Genomic DNA, 23,724 nt, shown 5'->3' on the forward strand with positions numbered 1-23,724 from the left:
CTACAGAACCAAGTATGTGCTATTTTCTTCCTCCTTTTATCCTTTAATGCTGCATAACTTAAGTGACTAGGGGCGGGGTGAAGACTCTCTTTGGAATGTACTAATATTCTATGTTACGATTCCTGCATTTAACGGTCCATTTTGGTTTGCACTTTCAACCTCTGCTTAAAAAAAAGAGAAACTGAAATAAGTAATCATGTGGAATACATCATTATCCATTGACATAAAAACTTAATAACCTGTGGCTGTCATAACTTTGGTTCAAGAAATGCATGCCATAAATTTAATGTATTTTTGCAATTACAATTTTTCAGCTCCAGAAGTGCAATTTTTTTAGTTGTTAAGCTTTGCTGTTTTGCTAAAACAAGGAAGGGAGATAGAGTATAAAAAGAAAAGCAGTAGGTAATATGCCATGTCTTAATATAAACTAAGTTAGATAATCTTTAAAAAAAAAAAAATCAGTAATCTAAGACTTCTCATCAGAATGGGTTATTTAGAAGTTGTGGTATGCTATTATAGAAGACATACAGGTTATATAATAGAGTTTTATATAAATGAGGGATCTGTTTGTGTTACCTTGGTTTGTTAGCCAAGATTATTGTTCCTGTGATAGCACAGATGACCGTGTGTTCACAGTGTAACTGTTCCTCGCCGGTTCTGTGGCTCGTTACGAAAAGTAAACACAACTCTCTCAATTCTGCAGGTACCTCGAGTGTAGCTTCAAAGTATGAAGAGCTGGAGTGCCTTTATGCTGCAGTTGGAAAGGTTATTTATGAAGGACTTACTAATTATGAAAAGGCCACTAATGCTAACCCTTCTCAGCTCTTTGGTGAGTTTCCCACTTCTCTAATACATGTATGTAGAGTGCCCGTTAGTGAGTATGATCTTTGTCAGGAGCTTTTATTTTCCGTATGGAAGTTGAGATCTGGTGTCATGCAGAGGAAGCAGTGTGACGCATTTGGAGCTGACTTGAGGGATAAGCTTGGGATGTTTGTCATCTGTGAAGAAAGGGACTGGGGGGTTCCTTGCATTCTGTCTTCTGGTAGCTAACTGGGGAGCGATTACTGGAAGTGTGGAGCTGCAGCTAAGCTAGATAGAAGCCTTCTGTATTCAAAATGCATGGAAAACATAGTAAACAAGATACAACTTACTAGAAACTTTTACTTTTTTACATGAAAAACCAAAATCCTGCAGGTACTACTCTTGAGATACAATAGAATATTTCAAGGAATCTGTGTAAACATTCTTACCTGTTACTGCCTTATGCTTTATTTTTCAGTTGTTTTTAAAGCCTCATTTATCAGCTGATTTAAATAGGGTAGGAAGATTTATTTATTTATAGATCCTGAATTCTCACTAGGTAAGAAATTACAAAAATACTTTTTTTTTCCTTGAGTGAGCAAATCTGAATTTTTAGTATATACCATTCTGAAGAGCTGAAATGTTCTTCTTTTCTTGTTATTAATACTTATGTAGCTGAGCTCTCTACCAGTTAAACGATACGATGACAAAGATATATTGGAATAATACAGTTTGTTGCAGAACTGGTTGTGTTGGTAATACAGATCTGAAATTACACAGTTTTTGAAAACTTGCTCATTTAAATAGCAAATGTCCTTCAGTATTCTACTCTGTGACCTGTGTAGATAGTTGCATTTTTGCTTTGGGAATTGCCTGTTTGTCAGATGTCAGGATGTGCTTTACGACAAACTAGCCGAGAAAGATGTTTCTTACAGCGTGTCCAGAGCTCACTGAAAAGCAGCACTATGATCTTAACTGTCAGGTGGTGCGAATCCAGTGAAGTCGGTGTTTGAGGCTGAACTTTGTGTGCCAAATTTTGTGCATGTCTGAGCAGGAAACGAAATACAAACTTTTGAAGCAGCCATTCAATGAACAAGGCATGTTTCTATAAATATTGTCGTAGGCTTTTCTTGAATTATGAAGTTGCAGTAGGAAAAAGAGACAGCTGTAGGTTTTTATAGAGGGTGTAGTTTGAGAGGATGTGTGTACTTTTGTAGAGAGTTAAGTGTTTTAAAGCATAGATGCTGCAAAAGCTGGTTGGCTTGCATGTGTATGGATAATATTAGGATAGGCATTGCTAACAGCTGTGTAATTTGAAGGGACTGTGATCTTGTACGCATCGTGCATTCATAAACGGCTGAAAAAATACTGTTTCCGTAGTGTTAACTTTTCCAATCTACAGTAACTCATTTATGAAACTTATAGTCTCTAGATTGCAAAAGCAAGATAATGTAATTTTTTTTAGTTTTTATTTTTAATTACTAAACCCAATCCTATTCATGTAAAAGTTTTTCAACTTTTTTGGTGCTAAAACAAACGTGCAACTGTAGGAGTAGTTTCATTTTGCCTGGTTAACGATATTTCTTTCTTTTTTGTTTTTTTTTCTTAAGGCCTTGGAGAACTATCTGCTTTCAGTTTCTTTTTTTCTATCCTTTCTTTCTCCCCCTTGCCCTCAATCACACACTTACATATGGAACTTTTAGATATTGCGATTACTACAAAATAACTTTTTAGTCTTAGACTAAAGGCTAAACTTGAGACTAAAGTTGAGACTGAAAGTTTTTCTTCAAGTCTATCCGGATTTCTAATCTTTGTAACTTGGGTAGTCGTGTGCTTCTTTCTTTCATGGCAGGACAAAATACAGCTAGAACACTTTCCTTTGTTCTTTCACAGAACGAGAACATCCACATTGAAAACCTATCTCTCACTTGCACCATGCTCAGAAGTTTTACTTCCTTAGGTATTGTTTTTATTTATAGGTACTTTAATGATTCTGAAGTCTGCGTGCAGTAACAATCCCAGCTATATTGACAGATTGATTTCAGTTTTTATGCGATCTCTGCAGAAGATGGTCAGGGAACACTTAAACCCACAGGCTACGGCAGGAACAGCAGAAGCAAATACAGGTATTACATTATATATTTTATCATTACCATTTAAGGATGGTAATGATTAGAAGAGTTGTATTAAAATCTCTTTGTCCTAAAGAGATTTAAATGATTTTTTAGAGTTTTGTGTGCATTATTACATTAGTGAAAAATATTACTGATGTATTCAAGGATAAAAATGCACTTTGAGTTCCTGTTACCTGCTTAATATATGAATTTCAGTGTTATCCCAGACATTTCAGTGAATGGTTAGTGAATGTTTATTGAGCTACAGCATAGATAGAAATACTGAAATACCTCAAGAGTTTATAGTGTTGAGGGGAGGAGAGCTGAATTTTTTTGATTGTTCTGTGCCCCCCCCCCCCTCTTTTTTTTTTTTTTTTTTACTCCTTTTTTTTCCCCCCGTTGCCAGCATTCCCAATTTTTTTGGACCCCTTCCTATTTGGTAATATTGGAATAACTGTTTGTGAAATTAACTTGTTGGAGCTGATGCTTTTGTTGTCTTAAAATAGCATCTTTTTCAGTCTGTACAATTCTGTCTATCATCAAGTGGTCACGAATCACTGAAAAAAATTAGATGTTCTTGTAGAAGAAAATTCAGTGCTAGTGAAGAGCACTGTGATTTATTAATCAATAAGCTACTGAAGAAAATACTTTGAAAGAATTGATGCTGTTAGATTCCCAGACCGTATTTTAATTAGGTAAATGAGAACCTTGCAAATTTTATTAACAGAGAAACAATTGGAAAATTACTGAACTAGACAGATAAGCAAGTCAGGAAATTAACAGAACAGAATAGATGTGCTGCATCATACAGTGTTTCTTTCAGAAGCTTAATTGCAGTTTTTTAGTACTGGGGTTTGGTAATACCTTTCACCAAAGATTTACTGAAATGAAACCAGCCAGTCTTGCCTTTAAAATTTTGAATGGATTTGGTTTTTTGGAAGGAGTCTGTCTTAGTTGTTTAGGAATGGACAGTAGTAATTCTGAAAATGTTATTTCTAGGGGTATATTTCTAGGTAACAGATAATGTTGTTGCTATTTTTAAAATTACAGTAGCTTACCTTGAAAATTTCTTTACTAGGCGTTTTATAGGTGTACACACAATTCTAATCCTTTTTTTGCATCCATAGCAGGTACAAGTGAACTGGTAATGCTAAGCCTGGATCTTGTGAAAACTCGCCTGGCTGTGATGAGCATGGAAATGAGGAAAAATTTTATACAAGCTATTTTAACATCTCTCATTGAAAAATCTACTGATGCCAAAATTCTTCGTGCAGTGGTAAAAATAGTGGAAGAGTGGGTGAAAAACAATTCCCCAATGGCAGCTAATCAGGTAAATTGAGAAGATAAAATCATTATTGCTCTCAAATGCTAAATAACTGTAAGCCACTGTTATAATTCATCAGTTTTTGATGGTGAGGTTTGTAAGGATGTGTTATATATGTTTAGATGCCCTTGTGAGGTTTGGAATATTTTGCATATTCTGTGAAAGTAACTGGAGTTAAAGATGCTTAACATTTTATAGGCTTATATGAGGTGTTTGATCTCAAATGCTGTTTTCCTGAGAACTTGTTTTAAAGTAAAACTTTTAAAGTTTGTTTCACATTAACTTGGATAGAGAGATTCTTCAGGAGGAGAATGACTAATGCTGGTTTAAATCGTGTTATTCCTGTAACATTTTGTGGCTTCCTCAATTTGCCGTATTTTCTGTTAGAGTTGAGTACTTGACAATCTAGTGCTGTATAAAAGGATCTACACTTTTTAAAATATATGTTAGATTTTCGTAATTGTTGAACAACTTAAAGCTGTTTTTAGTCATGATTTTAAAATTTTCTAGCATATATTAGAAGTATAAATGCTTAAGTTGTTTTTCTTTTTAAGAACTATGACCTTCTACCGAGCTATTTTTCAGTACTTTAGAAGTGAAAGTGTGATATAAAGGATTGCTGAGGTGTACTCTGAATGTGCCAGTTCTCTGCATGTTTTAAGATGAATTGACAAAATTAATCATGTCGTCTTTTAACACAGACACCTACTCTCAGGGAGAAGTCCATTCTACTAGTGAAAATGATGACTTACATTGAAAAGCGTTTTCCAGAAGACCTTGAATTAAATGCCCAGTTCTTAGACCTTGTTAACTATGTCTATAGGTAATTATAGCAGTTAATCATTTATTGCAGCTTATTGGTTCATCATTTGTACCATATATGACCTTTATAACATGCCATCAATCTTTTTAGGTCTGAACTAAGTGATTCTCCCCCCCACACAAATGCAAAATCAATTCATTTCACTGAGACCGCAGTACTTAATTATGGAAGACAATTTGAAAATAGACATTCCTTAGAAAGGATTTTCTTTTTGGCTCCGCTAAAATATTTCCATGACCTCAGCCTCTTCCTTTCCCAAGTTACCAGGGCGTCCTTGTAGCTGGTTGTATTATAAACACTGCGGTGACAGGTGAAATCTGTCTGTCTTCACATAAAATTATGAAGATTATAATGGTTATAAAGATTTATTCCCCTCCCCAAATTTATTGTAAACTATACTTCCAGGAGAGTTACTTTTCTAGCTAAACTGGCAGGTTTTGTAACAGGATGAAATGATTAAAATAGTTACCTTATTAAAAAAAAGCCAGGTATTTAATTTTGTGTTGATGATTCACGTAATTTTGAGTTACTTTTTGCTGCTCTTCTGTTTTCTGGTTAACTGTGCAAAGCCCTGGAGTGAACATGGTGGTCAGAAGCTTTTATCATTTGGCATTTCAAACAAGATACCTATGTGTCTGAAGTTGTTTCACAATTATGATAAAATTTTATCCTGAAAGAGTTTTTATGATAGTTCTGGAGCAGTTTTCTAAAAAGCAGCAATATTTTCTTTGCTGTTTCTCCCAGAATGCTGCACCTGGATGCATGTCACACCATGTGGGCTTCTACAGAATGTCACCTCTTCATTTTTAGTATTTATATATACAAAACCTAGAAGGCTTCTCTTTCTAATGTCTCTGTCTTTTCATCTCTATTAATTTTAGGGATGAGAATCTTTCTGGTAGCGAACTTACTGCTAAACTTGAGCCAGCATTTCTTTCGGGTTTGCGTTGTGCCCAGCCACTCATACGGGCCAAATTTTTTGAGGTCTTTGACAATTCTATGAAACGTCGTGTTTATGAACGCCTGCTTTATGTGACCTGCTCTCAAAACTGGGAAGCAATGGGAAATCACTTTTGGATAAAACAGTGCATCGAGGTAGGGAAATTATTTGTATCAGAAATACAATTATAATTTGAGAAATATGTTTTATTCCCCATTTTTCTTGGCTGGGTGTAAAAGCATTATGCAATATGTGTCTTTGTAGTATGTGCTATCTGTATCAAAGCTAAAAATACCAAGTCTGCTGCCTCAGATACTTCCAGTGATGCTTAAAAAGAAGTTCAGTGTCTAAACCATGAAATGCTGGTGCTTGAAAAGTGTATTTAAAATCAACCGTCAAAATATATTTTCTCTGCAAAAACCTTAATGACCAGGTTTATACTTCTTAAGAAAATCCATCTCTCATAAATAATGTTGATTATAAAAAAAAAAATAATACAGGAATTGTTATTGTAGATGATTTCAACAAAACTGTTAAGGCTGGAGTGTCTGCTGTGGTGGTATGACAACTGTTAAGTGGGATTGCATTGAAATGAAATTGCATTTTTGGTTGGTTTATTTAAAACAAGATGAGAGCAAAGCTCACTCTCTTTAAAAAAAAAAAAACAATTTACAAATTAAAACATGAGTTTAAAGTGACTGTGAGGATAACTTTGTACTCTTAAAAGTATTAGAACTCCTTCTAGAGAGATAAAAAGCAGCATTGTGGTTTGTTTGCACACTCCCCCCCACCCCATCCCGCTGCTTTTGGGAGGACTTTCATTGTATTGAGGAGAGTCTGTATACATTAGCTGCTTGGGGCCACTAAATGTTAAAAAGTACAAAATACAGAATTTAGGTATAGAAGATGGCTATTTCTTCAGCATTTTCAGGAGAGGCTTGAGAAACAATCTTGAACATGTAGTCACGAACTTCAAAAATGTGACAAAATGTGGTCAGATTAAGGTGAGAATGTATTGGAGCATTTATTGAATAAAGGTGGTAAACAGACCTTAAACATATTATTGCAACTTTTATCTTGTTGATGAATATTAAACCATAGTGATGTTTTCCTTGAAATACTACAGTGAAATGTATCATTAAAAGCTCTCCTTGCTTCTTAACGCCTTAGCTCCTGTTGGCAGTGTGCGAGAGGAACACGACCATTGGGACGAGCTGTCAGGGTGCCATGCTGCCCTCGATCACCAATGTGATCAACCTTGCCGACAGTCATGATAGAGCGGCTTTTGCTATGGTAACCCACGTCAAACAAGAGCCTCGTGAAAGGGAAAACAGTGAATCCAAAGAAGAGGTAATGTACCGAAAATACTGTAGGAAAAGGAATCTTTTTGATGGATTACAGCTCCTCTTAGTTTCTCATCAGTTGGGAGAATATGTCTTGAAGATGATGTGCACAGATTGTTCAGTATATCTTGTGTTTAATACACTGTAGTTTAACCATGCATGGGGTTCTCAGAACTTGCATTCATTCATTTAGCCTTTTCTTTACTGTAGTGCTATAGCAATTCTATATCTGAACCTGAGGAACTAGCGAAAATAAATAGTGAGACCTGAAATAAGTTGATCGGAAGGGTATTTTGTATTTCTTTGGGAAAAAAGCAAAAGCACTTAGAAAAAATCTGCATGCTTTGAGTTGTTTACTTCTGTGTAGGATGTTGAAATAGACATTGAGTTGGCTCCGGGAGATCAGACCAGTACACCTAAAACGAAGGAACTTTCTGAGAAGGACATTGGCAATCAGCTGCACATGTTGACCAACCGGCATGACAAATTTCTTGACTCTCTTCGAGAAGTGAAGGTTGGTATAGGCTGTTGGTTTCCTGACAAATCATTTTAATGCTAAACCCTTCAAATTGACTTGACATGCCTTTTTTTTTTTCCCTTATCTCACACTTCTGATTTTTTTTGGTAGCTAATTTTTTTTTAATGTAGACATCTCTTATCTGGTGTAATTTCTTATTTGCATAGGGTAAAAAATTCTTAAGCCTTCACTTAATTGCTAGTTGTTACTGTATCCCTTTCCCACAAAGTTTAATTTCATCCTGTTCCACCTGTAAGTGTATTTTAACTGTTCAGTTAAGAAAACAGTGATGGCAAAGACTGGCTATAGGATCCAAGAAGTGTATTGACATCTTATGTTTAAACAATTCCTAAGAAGATTACGGGCTATGTTGAAATAATTCTCACAGTAGTAACAGTTCTATTCAATTAACTTGATCATTCCTATTACTAAAGTAATCAACTTCTTTCCTTTTGCCTTCTTTTTTTTTTAAATGGTTACAGTAATGAATCATCAGAGTCTTGAACAAAATCAAAATAGGATTAAATTCTTGTTACAGTAGTCTGTATTGCTGAAGGAAACATATTTTTGATATGTTGGTTGGAAAAGGCATTTGCATTACTGTTTAAAAAATTGTATAACTGTGAACTGTTTTTCCATGGTATTAATTGTATTTTTTACATTTATATATGTTTCTTTTTTGTTTTTAGACTGGAGCATTGCTGAGTGCCTTTGTTCAGTTATGTCATATTTCTACACCATTAGCAGAGAAGACTTGGATACAGCTTTTTTCACGACTTTGGAAAATCTTGTCTGACAGACAACAACATGTGAGAATCTCTCTCCCCTCTCACTTACAAATACCTCTTTGTGAATGACTGGTGTTTCAGGAAAATGTTTTTGTATGATGAGTGACTTTTTCACTTGCTTTGAGAAGTTTGCCGTTTGCCATTGTGACTAGTGGATGCTGTATACCACTATCAGTGCATCTTCTGAAAGAAATAGGGCCCTTCGGTTTACAAAGAGAAACACATTTATCAAATTATTGTTCCCCGTATTAATAAGATTTTTAATCTAAATTCTCTAATTGAAGAATCTGAAAGAACAGATAACTATTATGTTTTTTCTTCTAGGCTCTAGCAGGTGAAATAAGCCCTTTCTTGTGCAGTGGTAGCCATCAAGTACAGCGAGATTGCCAGCCAAGTGCACTGAATTGCTTTGTGGAAGCAATGTCACAGTGTGTTCCTCCCATTCCCATCAGACCTTGTGTCCTGAAGTACTTGGGTAAAACTCACAATCTCTGGTTTCGTTCTACACTGATGCTGGAACATCAAGCCTTTGAAAAAGGACTGAGTCTACAAATTAAGCCTAAACAGACAACAGAATTTTATGAGCAGGAAAGCATAACTCCTCCTCAACAGGTAGTGTTACATTAATTGAAATACCTTATGAAATGTGAAGAGAAAAAGACAGTGACAGGATAGTACAGTAGTATCATAGAATCATTTAGGTTGGAAAAGACTTTTAATATCGAGTCCAACCATAAACCTAGCACTGGCAAGTCCGCCACTAAACTGTGGCCCTAAGTGCCATGTCTACACAACTTTTAAGTACTTCCAGCAGTAGTGACTCAACCACTTCCCTGGGAAGCCTGTTGCAGTTCTTAATAACCCTTCCACTGAAGAAATTTTTCCTAATATCACATCTAAACCTCCCCTGGTGCAACTTGAGGCCATTTCCTATCGTCCTATCACTGTTACCTGGGAAGAGAGACATCAAAATTTAAAGAAAATTTAAAATTTAAAGAAAAATTAGCTAAGCAAAACTGAGTTCCCTGGAAACAGGTGCTGTTATGTTTAGTAGTTTATCAAGTAGTTATGATCTACCTTGGCATGTTTGTGATCAGCTGAGGAAGCTAAATATTACAGATTCTTTTTACGTTAAAGACCAAGTTGTTGGCTTGTTGAACAATTTTGTTTTCTATGGTTTGATCTGATATATTAGGGAAGACAAGGAAGAACCACTTTACAAGCTTTTTTTTTTGTCATTTAATGCAATATTGTTGTTCTCACTACTTGGTTGTTAATAATTGCGTGCCTTCTACAGTTTTTAAAGAATTTATGTAAATGCTTCTCTGTTTACATGTCTTTCTCAATTCGCCTCAATGTAGAACGTGGTTTTGCTATCTACTCTGCTTTATAAGAGCAGCTTGACTGTGGAGAAATACGTGTGCTTAATGTTCTAGGAAATACTGGATTCCCTTGCTGAGCTCTACTCTTTGTTACAAGAAGAGGATATGTGGGCTGGACTATGGCAGAAACGCTGTAAATTCCCAGAGACAGCAACAGCGATTGCCTATGAACAGCATGGCTTTTTTGAACAGGTAGACTCTTGATATTAGCAATTATTTGAGTAGTTCTACTGTCAGGATGAGTATTTTGTTCAGCAAGACAATATTCTGAATATTAATAAATAACTTTGGTCTTGGCTAAAGTAGTAGTTTAAGGCTGTGTAATACCTAGATAAGCTGAGATTTATGAGTACATACATCAGTTTTTTATTACATTAGTAAAGCTGCCAAATAATGACTATATTCAGGAATGAGTTAACACACTTTTTTTTTTTTCAACTTTGAATTTGTAAAAGTTTTCTTAAAACTTCTTTTTTTTTAAAGAGTGTTGCGTTTATGTGTATGTAGCAGATGGAAAAATGGTTTGAATTTTATTTAGGCACAAGAAACTTACGAAAAAGCAATGGAAAAGGCTAAAAAAGAGCATGAACGGAACAATGCTTCCCCTTCGATCTTTCCTGAGTATCAGCTCTGGGAAGACCACTGGATTCGGTAAGAATCATAGAATCTCTGGGTTGGAAGGGACTTTTAAAGCTGATGTAGAACAAGTATTTTTACCCTGCAATAGAAGTAAAATACCCTGCTGGTTTAAAGCATTAGTTACGAGGATAAACTTAGCTCAGGACTTACTCAGATACAAGGGAAGCTTAAGGGAATAAAAATCGCTATTCTTTACTCCCTTAACAGACCCTTAGAAGTCATATGCCTGAAGCATTGTAAAAAAGGAATTTGCTATTGGTGGAAACAGACTGGAGCTAAAATTTGGTTTTCCTATTTAAAATGCTTGTTTGGGGAGACACAAAATGCAGTTCTTCCATGTTCACAGATTTCTGTATTATAACTCGTAATAAATAAATAAATGAAAATCTTCCCATCTGGATAAAACTTGCAGTTCTTGCAAAGCTGTTCATAGGCAAACAAATATGCAGATAATATTCTGATGCACAACATTTATAGTAACTTTTACTGAAATTGTATTGTTTTGGTAACTGAATTGACAATGGTTTTGATTTTCTCAGTTGCTCAAAGGAATTGAACCAGTGGGAACCTCTGACAGAATATGGCCAGTCAAAAGGTCATATAAATCCTTACCTAGTTCTGGAATGTGCATGGAGGGTCTCAAACTGGACTGCGATGAAGGAGGCTCTGGTGCAGGTGAGTGAGAGCTTTTTAGGCTAACGTTTAGTTTCTTTGTTCATAGTGAACTGCTCTTTGGAAGTTTTCTTTGACGTCCCAGCACACAGCTGGGTATTTTGGTAATTGAAGCATGTCATTTCATCAGACAAACTGGGTTCTTTTCTATCTGTTTATAAAGCTGTACTTTATAATTTAGCCAGGCGAGGTGAAGGACATGGTGCATGGTAAGGAGTCATTAAAAAGCAACAAATGCTTGCTACAGAAGTGTGTGCCAATATGTGGAGAAGCTTAAAACGGGACCCTTGCAAGTATATGGTATTATTTAAAATAATGCAATATTGGGGAGGGACATCTTTTGTCCTTCACAGGAACAAATGTTCCTTTTGTGAAAGGGAATAAAGTATGAAAATACATCCGTTATCATCTCCGTGTCTGTGGGCAATATAACTGTGCTTCCAGCTGTAAAAGGGCAAAAGACCATTTGCTTTGTTGTTTTTGTTTGTTTTAGCACCTGAAAGGCAAAGTCAAAGTGTTCTCAACTTCTGCTGTGCAAACTTAAAACTGCTAAACACAGTTTAGCACTGTTTAAAACATTGTGTTCATCTCCATAGCACATTGTCCTGGTTTCAGCCAGGATAGAGCTGGTTTTCTTCACAGAAGCCAGTGTGAGACTGTGTTTTGGATTTGGGATGAGAAACTGTTGATAATGTGCTGATGTTTTGGGTTGTTGCTGAGCAGTCAAGGACAGTCCAGCTTCTTGTGCTGGGCTGCTAGCAAGGAGGCTGGGCGTGCATGGGGAGCTGGGAGGGGACACAGCCCGGACAGCTGACCCAGGCTGGCTGAAGGGATATTCCCTACCATACGATGTCATGCCCAGTACATAAACTGGAGTTGGCCGAGAGGTGGAAATCGCTGCTCGAGGACAGGCTGTCGATCGCTGGGTGGTGAGCAATTGCTGTATTGGGCATCACTTGTTCTTGTACATTCCTTTGTCGGTTAAATTATCGTTGTTATCATTGTTGTCTCTTTCTCTCTTTCTGTCCTATTAAACTGTTTTTATCTTAACCTGCAAGTTTGTTTTCTCTAATTCTCTCCCCTGTCCCACTGTGGGAGGGGGCGTGAGTGAGCGGCTGCGTGGTGCTTAGTTGCTGGCTGGGGCTAAACCACCACAGTACTTTTTGGCACCCAACCTGGGGCACGAGGGTTGAGATAATAACGGTTGCATGGTTTGTGTATATGAGATGTTAACTTGGGCTCTGGAGGATAATTTGCCTTTGCCTGAGACACACATGAAGGGGGATTAAGACATGTATGAAAATGTGAAGGTCAGGGACTTGTCAGCTAAATTTGTTTTACATTACATACCGTAGTGTATCTGAGGAATATTTGTAAGGCTGTGTCAGGCTCCTTGTTAAAAAATCCCTGAAAAAGCAACACATTGAAATCTCAGTTTCGGTGTTGGTTGGTTGGTGAGGCTAGTGTACAGTAGTTACTGTAATGAAAACAGAGACAAATTTGAAGTTGTTTTGGGATTACTTACATGGCGCATGCTGGTTTTCTTGTATTTTATAGCCATGCTTAGCAGAATCATAATAGAAGGTTTGTTGTTCTTTCAGTAACAATGTTTTTCTGATCTGTCTGTCTGGGGATTCCTTCCTGTATCTGTCTTCTGTTGCTTTCTTTTTAAGTACTCAAATACTTTATTACTGCAAAATAACTGCTAGATTTCTAACTTCAGTCTCACTTTGAGTCTACTTTAGTTCTGTAAGGTTCATTTGATTTTTTCAATGTATCCATTACATATAATTTTAAAATATCTTGGGAGCACCGGAGGTTGGAGCCAGTGTGGTCATGACTGGAAAGTGGAGATCTAACGAGAGATGAGGGACAGGAAGACCAGGTAAGGAACTTCAGGCAATGAGCCTGAGACCTGGAAGAAATGAGAAGAAAATGAGGTGAGGGTGAAGGAGGTTGGAGGAGTATAAATTTGACTAGGAGAGTGTCAGGGATAACTGGGTAAATAGAGTGAAGCAAGAAGTTGAGGAAAGTGATTTCCTTTGAGAAAGTGTAAAGGACTTGGTAAAACTAGCACGGAGGAGAGAGGCATTGAATGAAATGTTGCAGGGTGCATCAGTGAGACTGGCTGTGCAGGAGACGGTTAGAATTGATTGACAGGGAGAGAGATGGGGATTGGACTTGAACAAGATCACCAGGATGACAGTAAGCGATGGGTTACTTCTGGGGGAAAATACTTCAATTCTGCAAAAGTAGGCCTATGAAGTAGATAGGATCATCATGCATAAGCACAAGTGCATGCTTACTTTTTAGATGACTGACTTTCAAATGTGTTCCCTAAACAATTTTTTCTGTGTGTGATCTTTATACTAGAAAGCATACAAGTAAAAATATTGAGACCACGTATAAGAAGGAGTAGGCTTTTGTGAAGTGACACTGTTTAAATGTACAGTTTTTACTGAAAAAAAGAAGTAAAGCTAAAATTACTTATGTCTCCTCTCAAATTGTGACAATTTGTGTTAAGTTTTGTGCTAGAAGTAAGTATCATAATGTTTGTACAGACTTCTAGATACATACCTCCATGACAGAGTGCTGAGGCTCGGAGACAGCACTGCTAGCAGTAATTTCCTCTAAGGTAGTTTATTTGACGTTCTGTGGAATCGGAAATCTTGAGTTAGGAAACCTTTGAACATCACAAAATTCCACAGAAGCTTAATGCATTGATGATTATTCTTTTATAGTTTAATGTAAAGTTTACAGAACCATAAATAGTTTGAGTTGTAAGGGACTTCTGGAGGTCATCTGCTCCAGTGCTCCATTCAGAGCAGGGCCCAAGTAAATCAGGTTGATTTGTCTAGTAGAGTTTTAGTACCTCTTAAGAATTGAGATGCCACAGCCCTTCTGGGCATATTCTTCATCTGAAGTAGCATAGGTGTGCCCTGGTTGTTTTAGAAACCAGAACAGTACTTGGCTTCTTTTGTTAGTCACTGAAGAACTTGTGTATACCAAGTGAGGTAGTTATCATCTTCATTTGATAATGGATAATACGTATTCTTTGTACCTTCCTGCTATTGACCTTTCTGATTCATTATGGAGTTGATTATTGTGTTCTGCTTGTAATTCATTTTGCTGAACAACATGCACTTGTAAAACATTTAACCTTCCCTTTGTCCTTTCCTGGCTTTCACTCATGAGTCTTCTGTGCTATCCATGTGCTTGGTGAATGAATGCTTCGTGAGGTTTTGGCTGTTAGAGAACAGTTTGAAGGCAGGGGCACAGTACATACAGAAAATAACACTTTGAAAGATTTAAATCTGGAAGATCTTTTTTTCTTTCTAAGTGTTCATAAACATTTTGGGGGGGGGTGTGAATAAAGTTTAAATGGCTAGGGAAATGTGCTGAAAATGACCCTTCATTTTCTGAAAAGGTGCAACAGAAAATACGTAGGTAGATGTTTTATCTGAGAGCAAATTTTGAGGAATTCTTCCACGTGCAATAAAAGTGGCCATATTTAGGTAACTTCTTCTTTGTCCTCTCTTGGTCATCTTCTCCGAACTGTTTTAAGAACCATCCTCTGTAAATAAGCTAGTGGTTATTCTTGAGGTTGCTATGATATGTCAGGCTTGTACAGCCATCTCGGGCTTCTTGGGAGAAATGGCAGACAACTTCTGTATTGGAGTCACCGGTAGATTTTTCTGGGATTTTTTTTTTTAAACTTTGTATGTGGTACCACTGTTCTGTAGAAGATTAAATTTTTTTTTTTAAGTTTGGTGTTGTGTGGTTGGTGTTTGTTTTTTGGTTTTTGGTGTTTTTTTTCTTCTAAGGAATTATACTCTCCACGGTAGGTAGAGTTGTTCATTTGCGGTTAGTCGATGTAGAAACATAAACCAGATGTAGAACTGAAATCTGAAAGGTGAGAATACTGCATTAAATCACAAGTGAAAAGGAACTCACTGATCTTCATTGCACCATTGCTATATTGTGTGACATTACTGGAATTATTCTGCTAAAGATGGTGGAGTTTGGAATAAGGGCGTGAATTGCATACTTAAAATACAATTTTACTGACAAAGCTCTGAGCAGAGCCTTAGAAAGTGTTTTTTGATATTGCAGAGAGGGACACAGAAGAATTAGTCCCTCACTTAAATTGGGGTTTATTGTTTCATGAGCACTGTTTAAGTTTTGAACCAATACTTACCGGTTAAAAGTACGGCATGTCGAATTGACAGTTGACTGTCTAGTTTCATAATATTTGCAAAAGACCAAACATGATTATAAAAAAGGCTGAGCATCCTTTAATTCCAATATCTTGCATGATTAAGTTCCTGTATAGAAAATATCCTAAAAGCATGCTTCATTGTGAGAACTTAGTCTCGCATGATAAATAGGTTGAGTTGTATGTCTCTTACTTTCTTCGCAGTCAGAATGAATATGACACTTTTAAATGTAGTATATTTATTCTTCCGTAACCCTTTATTTTGTCAGAAGAGAAGATAGGTGGATACAATTAGTATGTTTTGCTTTAAGGCTAAGCTGTGCAAACAGTAAAAGTTGTTTAATTAATTAAAGGTAGTGTTGACTTTTGATGGAACACAAATTAAAGGTGTCCAACCGTTGCAACATTTGAAATGGAATTTTTCAGTATTTGTAGTACTGATAGTTGAAATTAAATAGGTGACTCAAATGATGGATTTTATCATTATTAGCCCATGTGAAGCCAAATCTGTAAGCTGCATATGCTACAAAAATTACAGATTATATTTACATTTTAATTAACTTCTTTTGTCCTTATAACAATATTTTGCATCCTATTTAAGTATGCAACTTCAGTGGCTAATTATAGAAAGGATATTATTTGAGAAACCTTTAAAGCCTAAAATAAGACAAGTATTTTACACTATATTATAAACCTTGAGTTAGAACAGAATGAAATAGATCATGTCTGACAGGTTCTGGTTTTGGAGATCTGCAAGTTGAGTAGATGTGACAACCACGAGTAACTGCTGATTTGCTTTAGCTGCAGTTATATTAAATGAGATATTTTCAGTAATGAGACATTTACTAAATGACTAAGGAGAAGATGCTGCTGAAGCCATAAATGGAGCTTTCGTGGCTTTACTCAGATTCTTGTAAAAGTGTAAGGACATGTTTGCAATAAATATTAGGATATGAAAGAATAATTGATTGTATGCTGCTGTACTTGCTAATCCAGTTTTATTGATATTCTTTACTGTGGCTGTTTTTTATCAAGTTCCATGGCTGATTCACAAGAGAGGTCAAAAAAGATGGTGACTATATATCAGTTGTTGTAAATCTTTGTGAAACATTTTTAATAATCTACCTATTACAGCTGAGGTATTAAAATAGCAAGTGGCCTCTGATAGGACCCATGGCTCGTTTCCATTTGCTCACATTGCCGTCGTGTTTAATGATCCGGTAGATAATGTAATAAAGAAAGAGATTATTTTCACTGTGTAAGTAAGTGTAAGGTTGCTACCTGGCAGTTTCTCTTTGCTGGCTCAGGCGTAAAAGTCAGTTGAGGATAACAGACATCACCATTGTAATGGTGAAGATACAGTATATCAACAGGAAGATAATGCAGAGGGATTTCTGTGCTGCGTATCAGTCCATAAAGGGTTTGATGTATAGCGGAAGACAGAGAAGTGAAAAAGTTCTAGATTTAAGACCTGCAGTGTCAGCTAGTGAGCGTTGGTTAAGTGCAAGTTTACTGTAAAAATATTAACGGAATTTAGTTGCTAGGTAATTCAGGTACTTTAGTTTTGGTTGCCATATTTCTGCTGTTCCAGGATTTTAAGAAAATGGTTTAAAATTATTATTTAAATTATTTTACTAGTATGACCTGACTTTGCGGCTGTACTCAGAAATGACTTTGACATAAATGGGAAGGTTAGTTGTAGATGACTTAAAGTTATTAACTGTTTATTCTCATAAACAGACCGTTAGGAAGTGTAATGCTGGCATAATGTGCTGACATATAGGGACAGCATCATTTTAAATGAGAAGTCGACATTACCTATTGGAGTCCCTGAAGCATTTCAGAGGTAGTATTTGTTATATGCTGAGGAGCAGCATTTTTCTTTATACAGGGTGAATTGGTTTGCAGTCATGCTCCAGTGGCAAGACTGCTTTTGGCTTGCTCAGCTGTCTCCCAGCTACACGACTGTTGTCAGTGTGAAAATACCCTGACAGCAGGTTGTATACAGGCACTTCTCCTCCTGTGCTGAATTTGCAATTTATTTGCTAGCCTGCCTTTAACAATAACTTTAAGAGCGCTGAAACTGCTCTAATGAAAGAAATTCTGATATTTTTAGAAATTGAACTAATTTTAATAAAAAATAAAGCTGAGTGTTTGTTTGTTTAAGAAGGTTTTAAAAAGAAGTCTGCGTTTGGGTATGAATAATCTTTACTAGGCTTTTTTCCCTTTCATTACCAGGTGGAGTTGAGTTGTCCAAAGGAGATGGCATGGAAGGTGAATATGTACAGAGGGTACTTAGCAATCTGCCATCCAGAAGAGCAACAGCTTAACTTCATTGAGCGTCTGGTAGAGATGGCGAGTAGCTTAGCTATTCGAGAATGGCGAAGGCTTCCTCACGTAGTCTCGCATGTTCATACTCCCCTTCTCCAGGTAAGAATGGAAAGGGTTTTATTGCCAGTTATTTTCCAGTAGCAGGTTTCACAGCTTTTAGCTAACTGTGAGCATAAAATATTTTACTGTGTAGTACTGATTCATTTTTCATTGTGGTATTTTTTTGTTAGAAGTTGTTAGAATTTTGATTTGGATTCCTTTTGAAGTTTTAATAATTTACCTGAATCAGTTCTGTTTGTGGCAATCAGAGGTAGCTATTTAAAAATTGATCAGATAGGTGAACTTTTTTTGTGGGCCAATGCATAATGCACTGAAGTACTTGGAGGTCTTGAACACTCACGGGGTTTTGAAGTGAGGTCCATTTGGGGGGGTATATTAGTATTATATTATTTGCAGAAATGCTGAAATAACCTCCTAAGTGGTCTTTTCAGTTAAATGTGTTATGGAATTTCATCAACTGTAATGTACTTCTGTGGCGGTTTTTTGTTTTGTGGGGGTTTTTTTTGTTTTTTGTTTTTTTTTTTTTTAAATCTGAGCTAACTGTTAATGCTCTGTGAGGGAAAAGTGTACTTAGAAATGCTAGTGTTTCTTTGAGGACTAGCCTTCCCGAACAGGCTGAGCAACTTCTGAACATCCCTGTGACCTTAACAGATTTTTGCTTCTTTGACCTTAATGCTTAAAAGGACTTTTCAAGTGATTCCTAGTACCTTTAGGAAAAATAGTGTAGGTTTTGACTAATGTGGGCCTTACCTTTTCTTTGTCATTTCTACATTATATTGCTAAATGTTCTGATTTGCATCAGGGAAAGGAAGCGGGAAGGAATCTAGTCTTTAGGTATATGATATTTCTCATTGGACAGGGAGTTAATTGTATACAAGTTCTGCTGGAAAGGAAAGTGGATTTTCTTAGATAAACTAATGTGCGTACCTCAAAGCTTCATGCATTGATCTTCAGGTTTTATTAGTTATCCAACTAGCTCATTTGGCAGGTTCTCTTCAACATTGCATTAAAGTCTTGTAGCATTGTAAAAAGAACTCCCATGTTGAATCACATTGCTTCACGGACTGAGAGGTGTGGGTTGGGAAGGGTCATGTCTGCTCCCCTCATCCCATCTGATGCCAGTTACGGGAAAGAAAATTTACTTGGTCTGAGTGGGAGGCCATATTTCAGTAATGCTCCTTGTCTACATGTGGGTGCACATCTTCCACACTTAGCTGTGCTGATTGAAAAGGTTATTGCTTCTAACTAATTGGTTCCTTTTAATTCCAGTCTGTTGTGGAACACTCATGCGAGTATGTCAGCTGGTAGATTTGAGTCTGTGATAACCTCGTGTCAGAGGCCTTTTGCTAAACTGAGAAGCAGTCAGAAGTAGATGGAGCCCTATGGCCTTACTAGTTAGTGATCTGAAAGAGATCTGTATGCTTTCTGGACAAAAATGGACAAAGCAAGCATAAAATTTTGAGGGACGCTTGCTCCTAAAGTAGGGGCAGAATTCTGGCAATGAAGCAGTGAGCTGTCCTGTCCAGAATGAAATGAGGGGCAGCTAATGAATTTGGGGTTACAAGAACTTTAAAAAGAAAAAAACAAACCCTGTCACTCCTCTCCTGAGAACAAATTTTAAAAGCCCTGCCAAAAATTGAGTATTATCTAGTCTTAAGTAGCTTAATTCTTTGTCAAGATCATTTAAAACAGGGGAAGAAGTTTGTAACTGGAATTTCACGCTGTCCTGTAAATTACCGCATTATATTGCACATGACTTCGAATGAACAGCACTGATGTTCAAACTCTTGCATGCTTGAATCTTTGACTTATAAAGGATGAATAACTTTCCATTTGGATAACCCAGTGCCTGCACAGAGGATGGGCAAAACTAACATTTTTGGGCCATTTTTATACTTACCTACTTTTTTCTTAACTCTGTCGTCCATTTCTAGGAGAAGGGAGAGCTCGTTGGCTGCTTCTGAATTGTAAAAGCATGTTGCTTTCAAAAGGGGGCATGCTATTTTCTGTTTCTCTGAAGGAGTGTGCTTGGAATAAGGAAAGTAAAAAATTACTTTTCTTTCATCCTTGCTAAGCAGGTTCTTAGTGCTTATTTAAGTGCACCATATTTCACTCCTCAAATCATTAAATATTACAAGGCCAAACCCATACTGTTTTCCGGCATTTATTTAAGCTTAAACTGTTTTTAAGATGCTGTATACCATGTACATCTTTATTTTTGCTTGTGAGAAGTCTTTTATTTTGTTCACGCATTGACAATTCAATTTCAAGACGAGATGTGTTTAAATCCTGTGCGCTTAGCCATGTTACTTAAAAGTGGTCCACACAGAAAATCATGGAAAAGTATTTGTTTCTTGTCTTGTCAGGAAGAGCTTGTACGAACTTGAGGCCCTTTTTCTTCAGACCTCCAGAAACATTTTTGTGAAGCAGCTGCCCCAACTCTGATAGTATAGAATATGCAGTTTAATTATTATTATTATGTGAGATAAAATAACAGGTATTACATGGTGACAAATGCATGGCTTGTGTCCTTTGCAACTTTTACACATATTTCACCATAACAAAAGTGGACTCCTGTTTCTTTTTGAAAAGTATGAAATGTCAACACTTACCCTTTTGTTTTCTCCTGGGTTTAATTAAGTAAATAATTAATTTTGCAACTGTAAGAGAGGAATTTTTGAGAGTATATTTTACTGCCAAGAATAATCGAGTGGAAGGAGGAAAATGATAGTAAGTAGGTAAACACATCTTTTAAAAATGGCATTTGGCCTTGAGATGCTTCCAGAAGCTTCTTGAAAATGAAAATGAAGCTGTGTCCTCTGATTTGTACTGTACAGCAGCCAGAGCATGGAAGTGGTGCTGGGGCAGGATCGTGCAGTACATGATCTGGACAAAACATGCCATTCATTTGTCATTTAGTCTGACTGGGTCCCTGTTTAGGTGTCCTGATAAACATGTACCTGACGAATATTAGCTATTGTTACTGTTGAGGGAACCTTTCACCTCCAGGGAAGAAATTCTGGACTATGTCAGTGCAACGCAATCTGAAATGTTGTAACAGGGATGCATTTCTTGACGGACCATTGCTCAGAGAACTGTGAATGAACCTTGCCTGTAGAAATGCAGAGGACCTTGCCTTCTGAGTTCTGTTTGATATAGTGGCTTCTGGAATTCTGTTTAAGATCAGTAGTTTCACCAGTGTGTCATGCCTGATGTGATTCATAAGTATTTAAATCTGCATGATCTAAGGTACCTCTACTAAAATGACTTTGCTTGTGGGTAGAGCTTACACAGTAGACCATACCTTTGAATTTTTATAATATAAGTTGATGCACCAGATAAAGTGGATGAACATGGAAGTTTTTCTCCATACTGAGAGGAAGTTGTCAAGTAAATAGGTACAATGTTTCATTTATTTGAGCTGATGCAATACAACTAGAAGGCTTCTTAATGAAATTAATTCCTTCCTGCTAAGTTTTTACTGATGTTTCAAGGTTTTCCTCCCCTAGGACTGGCGGTATCTGCAGCATGAAAGGATTAGAATTGCTAATTAAAGCATTTAAATGCTTTCAGATATCAATTAAAACTTTTAAAATAATCTAATATATATATATATCCCTCCTGAAGAAATGATAAATTAGTCAATGACTGACAGAGGTACAAATGCAGCCATGAATTTGCACTGCAGTAATTACTTTTTTTTAATATCAGATAGTATGTGATTAAATACCTGTGAGAAAATTAAATTTATGTGATGAATGGGTGTAGGATGAAGGTTAAGCTATTGTGAGAGCTGATACCGAGATGACTGTAGGAAAATATTACTTTGTTTAATTTATTTTTTTCCAAGAGATTTCACTCTGTAAATTTGGACTGCCTTTTTTTCCCAAATAGTTATCTTATTTGGTTGATTAACAATGAATACAACTGTTATCTGCCAAGTGGTAGCTTAGAGAATACTGCATTGGTTTTATTGTACTACAGGTAATTAAATTCCATTAAAGTTTGTGGGCCTTTCCTTCAGGTTGTTGAAGTTTTAACAAAATGTCTGCTGTTTTAGTAGTTTGAGAATAATGCCATCTTCTGTTTGTTCCTCTCATTAATTAGAGTCATTTGAACACATCAAGTGTTGAAATCAGTGATGGATTTTTTTTTGCTATTTTGTTAATGATTAGATTGATTAAAGGTAATTTATGCAATTAATAGACAGGTCCCTAAAACAGAATAAATAGTTTCATCCTAACTTGATCATTTAAAGATGGCGTCATTCATGGAGACCTTTTTGTAACAGTGAAATTGCCCAGCTTACTGTACTGTCTGCTATGATAATTTATATTGTTAAATGTTTTCTAGGCAGCACAGCAAATAATTGAACTTCAAGAAGCAGCCCAAATAAATGCTGGATTGCAACCAACTAATCTGGGGAGGAACAACAGCTTACATGATATGAAGACTGTTGTAAAGACTTGGAGGAACAGGTTACCTATTGTGTCAGATGATTTATCCCACTGGAGCAGCATTTTCATGTGGAGGCAACATCATTACCAGGGTAAAACTGCCTGGTCCAGCATGCATTCATCATGTAATTTTCCAGACAACACATTGTTTGAAATAAGTTCTTTGTTGGTTTTTTTTTTTTTTTAATTTAAATATACAGGAATGTTGTTGATTTTGGAAAGTGTTTGTTTTTATTTAATTTCTATTTAAGTGTGTCATTATCTTAAGTCATCATTTCATATGTATTGCTGTGTAAGATATTGCTGTATGTATAATTTCGTTTATAATGACAAATATTTCATGTTTTGTTTCTAGCCATTGTAACTGCATATGAAAATAGTTCTCAGCATGATCCCAGTTCCAATAATGCTATGTTGGGAGTTCATGCTTCTGCATCGGCAATTATCCAATATGGAAAGATAGCTCGAAAACAAGGGCTGGTCAACGTAGCTCTGGATATACTGAGTCGCATTCATACAATTCCAACTGTGCCCATTGTGGACTGCTTTCAGAAGATTCGCCAACAAGTTAAATGTTATCTTCAGCTGGCTGGAGTCATGGGCAAAAATGAATGTATGCAGGTATGGAAGCTTTCTCTCTGAAGTTGTGGGAACTTAGAGGGTTACAAGGGCCATCTAAACTGTCTGTATACAGAACAGGGTCTGAATTTTGTTGGCCATGTTATACCATGCATAGAGTGTTGTGTTAAGTAATGCTGTTAGTCAAAAGCAGTCATTTGTCCTCTTTGAACTGAATATTGTGAATATATTAAAAATTAGCTGAATAAAAAGTTAAGTGAAAATAACGTTTTTTAAAATCTTGCAAGATAGGTAATTGGAAGGGCCTTTGAAAATTATATTATTTGCAATAGGAAGAAGCAAACACCAGTGCAGAACTAACTGAAACTCCAAGTCAGTTTTGAGTGTCTGACTCAGAAGTGATGGATGCTGGCATACTGAAGTGAAATCATATGTGTTAAAGGAAAAAAATGTGATTGTAGACAAACCCCACCGACATAATGATTATAAGGTCAGCAAACTGGGACCTTATAATGATAATGTAATATAACATAATATAAATAATAATGACATAACATTAAAAAAACCAAGGTGGAAAAGATAACTCATCACATGATGAATGTTGTCTATAGTATCTAATAGTTTTGCGTAGGCCAGTGGAAACTTAAAATGGTTGTCAGTTGGGATTTTTAAAAATGAAAATTAAATTCTAGAAACTCATGATATTTAAATTTCAAGAGAATATTTTGGCTGGTTTTT

The 23,724-nt window shown here is 36.3% G+C and overlaps 1 protein-coding gene across 1 annotated transcript in view; it reads left to right on the forward strand.

Moving 5' to 3' along the window:
* Positions 1 to 23,724, forward strand: part of TRRAP (transformation/transcription domain-associated protein) — a gene marked incomplete at its 5' end in the record, with an annotated part of 57,630 nt that overhangs the window by 8,110 nt on the left and 25,796 nt on the right. The window contains 15 exons of the mRNA XM_010282397.1: positions 699 to 829; positions 2,781 to 2,927; positions 4,043 to 4,245; positions 4,941 to 5,062; positions 5,944 to 6,157; positions 7,173 to 7,352; positions 7,713 to 7,859; positions 8,552 to 8,671; positions 8,975 to 9,262; positions 10,087 to 10,224; positions 10,571 to 10,683; positions 11,211 to 11,346; positions 17,798 to 17,989; positions 22,304 to 22,499; positions 22,763 to 23,028. Of these exons, the coding sequence (XP_010280699.1) occupies positions 699 to 829; positions 2,781 to 2,927; positions 4,043 to 4,245; positions 4,941 to 5,062; positions 5,944 to 6,157; positions 7,173 to 7,352; positions 7,713 to 7,859; positions 8,552 to 8,671; positions 8,975 to 9,262; positions 10,087 to 10,224; positions 10,571 to 10,683; positions 11,211 to 11,346; positions 17,798 to 17,989; positions 22,304 to 22,499; positions 22,763 to 23,028 (2,593 nt within the window). The remainder of the gene's footprint in view (positions 1 to 698; positions 830 to 2,780; positions 2,928 to 4,042; positions 4,246 to 4,940; positions 5,063 to 5,943; positions 6,158 to 7,172; positions 7,353 to 7,712; positions 7,860 to 8,551; positions 8,672 to 8,974; positions 9,263 to 10,086; positions 10,225 to 10,570; positions 10,684 to 11,210; positions 11,347 to 17,797; positions 17,990 to 22,303; positions 22,500 to 22,762; positions 23,029 to 23,724) is intronic.

Source organism: Phaethon lepturus, unplaced genomic scaffold (assembly GCF_000687285.1).
Source record: "Phaethon lepturus isolate BGI_N335 unplaced genomic scaffold, ASM68728v1 scaffold17012, whole genome shotgun sequence".
NCBI classification, from domain to species: Eukaryota; Metazoa; Chordata; class Aves; order Phaethontiformes; family Phaethontidae; genus Phaethon; species Phaethon lepturus.